Source organism: Habropoda laboriosa, unplaced genomic scaffold, assembly GCF_001263275.1.
Source record: "Habropoda laboriosa isolate 0110345459 unplaced genomic scaffold, ASM126327v1 scaffold203, whole genome shotgun sequence".
NCBI lineage: Eukaryota > Metazoa > Arthropoda > Insecta > Hymenoptera > Apidae > Habropoda > Habropoda laboriosa.
In genome coordinates this window covers 774,815-777,164 of record NW_017100358.1, presented here as the reverse complement: position 1 = coordinate 777,164, position 2,350 = coordinate 774,815, and the positions used below count along the sequence as shown (strand labels likewise).

Genomic DNA, 2,350 nt, shown 5'->3' with positions numbered 1-2,350 from the left:
GAAGAAGAAGAAGAAGAAGACGAAGAAGAAGAAGAAGAAGAAGAAGAAGGATCCTCTTTCTCTCTCTGGTTGTGGAGGAGAGTCGCCATCCGTCTTCATCGGCCGACAGCGCGACGGGCGGCGTTTGCCTCGAATGCTCACCAAGGAGTTTTCTTCTTCTTCTTCTTCTACTCCGCCTCCTCCTCCTCCACCTCTTACTCCACTCCTTCTCTCCACGGTGCTGCTGCCGCTGTGCTCATCCCCTTCCTTCTTTTTTTCCCTCCCTCGTACCACTCTGAAATATTCCTCGTTTTGCCCTCTTGCACTCGTGTGGCAACAGCCAACCTAACCCTTTCAGATTATGCCTCGCAGAGAGAGAGAGAGAGAGAGAGTGTGTGTGTAGGTGTGCGTGTGTGTAGTACTACGGTCACGTGTACACGTTCGCGAAACAAACACAAGGATAACGTGTAGTCCGGACACAGAGAGTCCAGCTGGTTCTCTCTCGAGCCGTCCGCGCTTCTCTCCCTTTTGCCTCCCTTGGCAAGTACAATTAATATTCTTGTTCGGGATTCGTGTACCGCCACACCGAGCGCAGATCATGTCACGGATATCTGTAAGGTATCTATCATACGCGGAACTGCGCCTACGAGCTCGGCGAACCGCCGCAGCTTTTTCTTCGGCGGACAGGCATTTTTGTTTCGACCCGACCCCGTAAAAACTTTCCCGCGTGCCGAAGCAGGTTGCGCCGCGGCGTTCATTAAATATCTCAGATTGCGGCCTCGAGATCTCTCTCTCTCTCTCTCTCGTACTCTCTTCGCGGAGCATACACTCGGCTAACGAAGCGTTAGTCTTCGTGGTCCTCTCCTCGCCAACAAGAGTGCACCGTAGCTATTTCAACGGGGGATCGGAATGCCGGTGAACGGGCAGAATTCGAGATTTCCATGCGTTTCTTTTCTCCCCTATCCTTTTTCTCTAGTTTTCTTATGCTTCGCCTGAGACAGGGTTTACGTATGTATATACGCGGTGCTAGGATAATATGTCTATGGGAAAAGGTGTCGAGTGTGTCTACTGCTTCTGTTCGTGATGCAAAAACCAGGTTCCGCTAATCGAATCACGACGCAGGGACATTAATCAACCTTGCCTGCGTTTTACCGGGAATATGGGTTTCTCGGAACAGCATGGTAGCTCTTGAAATTGGAGTGTGCACTGGGCGAGGCAGGTCGTGCGATCCTTACGGAGGAAATTTTGTTCGTTAGGTGCCTCGTTTTGGAGAAAATCGAGTACGAGTGTACTTGACTATCTCCGTGTTGAATGTTCGCGCTAATAGGCAGTTGCAGTGTCGTGATAAGTAGTAATGATGCGTTTATTAACAATTTCGTTGCTTTACGTCCGTGACAGTGACGTCTAAGGTTGACACTTTAATTGCCCGCTATCTGTCGACACGAACGCAACAGTTTGCAGGGAATCTTACGTTCAATTTTCGAGGAAATTGAGCTTTTTGGGGACAGAGATTGAGGGGTTGCTCGTCTTCTGCACTGTTGTGCCTGTATTGTCCCTTTGGACGTATATATACGCTCTCAGAGGATATATCAATATAAAAACTTATCTGTGACACCCTGTTTTACTTTTTCATTAGTCAATGAGCATAACGATGTGCGACTGACATGCGAATATCGCGCCGTCTATGCAAATAAACCTCAAATTTTCAATTGTTTACAACATTCACTTGTTCTTTACCTCACATTTTACCCAATTTCTAATTCGAAACTACAGCGATTCAATTTCCCTTCGAGAAACGCGACCTCGCTGTATCGCTTCCACCAACTACACCTTGCCCACTCATCCAGCGCACAATCAACGACGCGTTGATCCACACGCGTTTCTCATCTGTTCCCAGCAAAACCCCCAGAAAAGCAATTCTAAGGACACTTAACGTCGGTCCAGCCTCCTCCCTCTATATCTATCGTTGTTCGCGCAGGTTTCGAGTAAAGACAAAGAAAGGAGATTGTAACCTCCGTTTCACGCCAGATCTCGCCATCTGGTCCTTCTCCGGTGTGCGTACACACAATGCATGTGTACCGGTGCAAAAAAAAAAAAAAAAGAACGAGGACGTGGAAAGAGAGAACGCGAGACTAACGAGGAACCCGTGTGCGGTGATTTCCATGTTTCAGAGAGGAAACGAGGCCGGCAAACGTACACCCGATACCAAACCCTCGAGCTGGAGAAGGAGTTCCATTTCAACCGATACCTGACCAGGCGGCGGCGCATCGAGATCGCGCACGCGCTCTGCCTGACGGAGCGGCAAATCAAAATCTGGTTCCAAAACAGACGGATGAAGTGGAAGAAGGAGAACAAGACGAAGGGCGAGCCA

At 49.1% G+C, this 2,350-nt stretch overlaps 1 protein-coding gene across 1 annotated transcript in view; it reads left to right on the top strand.

The window, feature by feature from the left end:
* The window catches only part of LOC108574664 (homeotic protein antennapedia-like), a 15,730-nt gene that overhangs the window by 12,253 nt on the left and 1,127 nt on the right, over nucleotides 1–2,350 (top strand). The window contains exon 2 of the mRNA XM_017937287.1: nucleotides 2,151–2,349. Within this exon, the coding sequence (XP_017792776.1) occupies nucleotides 2,151–2,349 (199 nt within the window). The remainder of the gene's footprint in view (nucleotides 1–2,150; nucleotide 2,350) is intronic.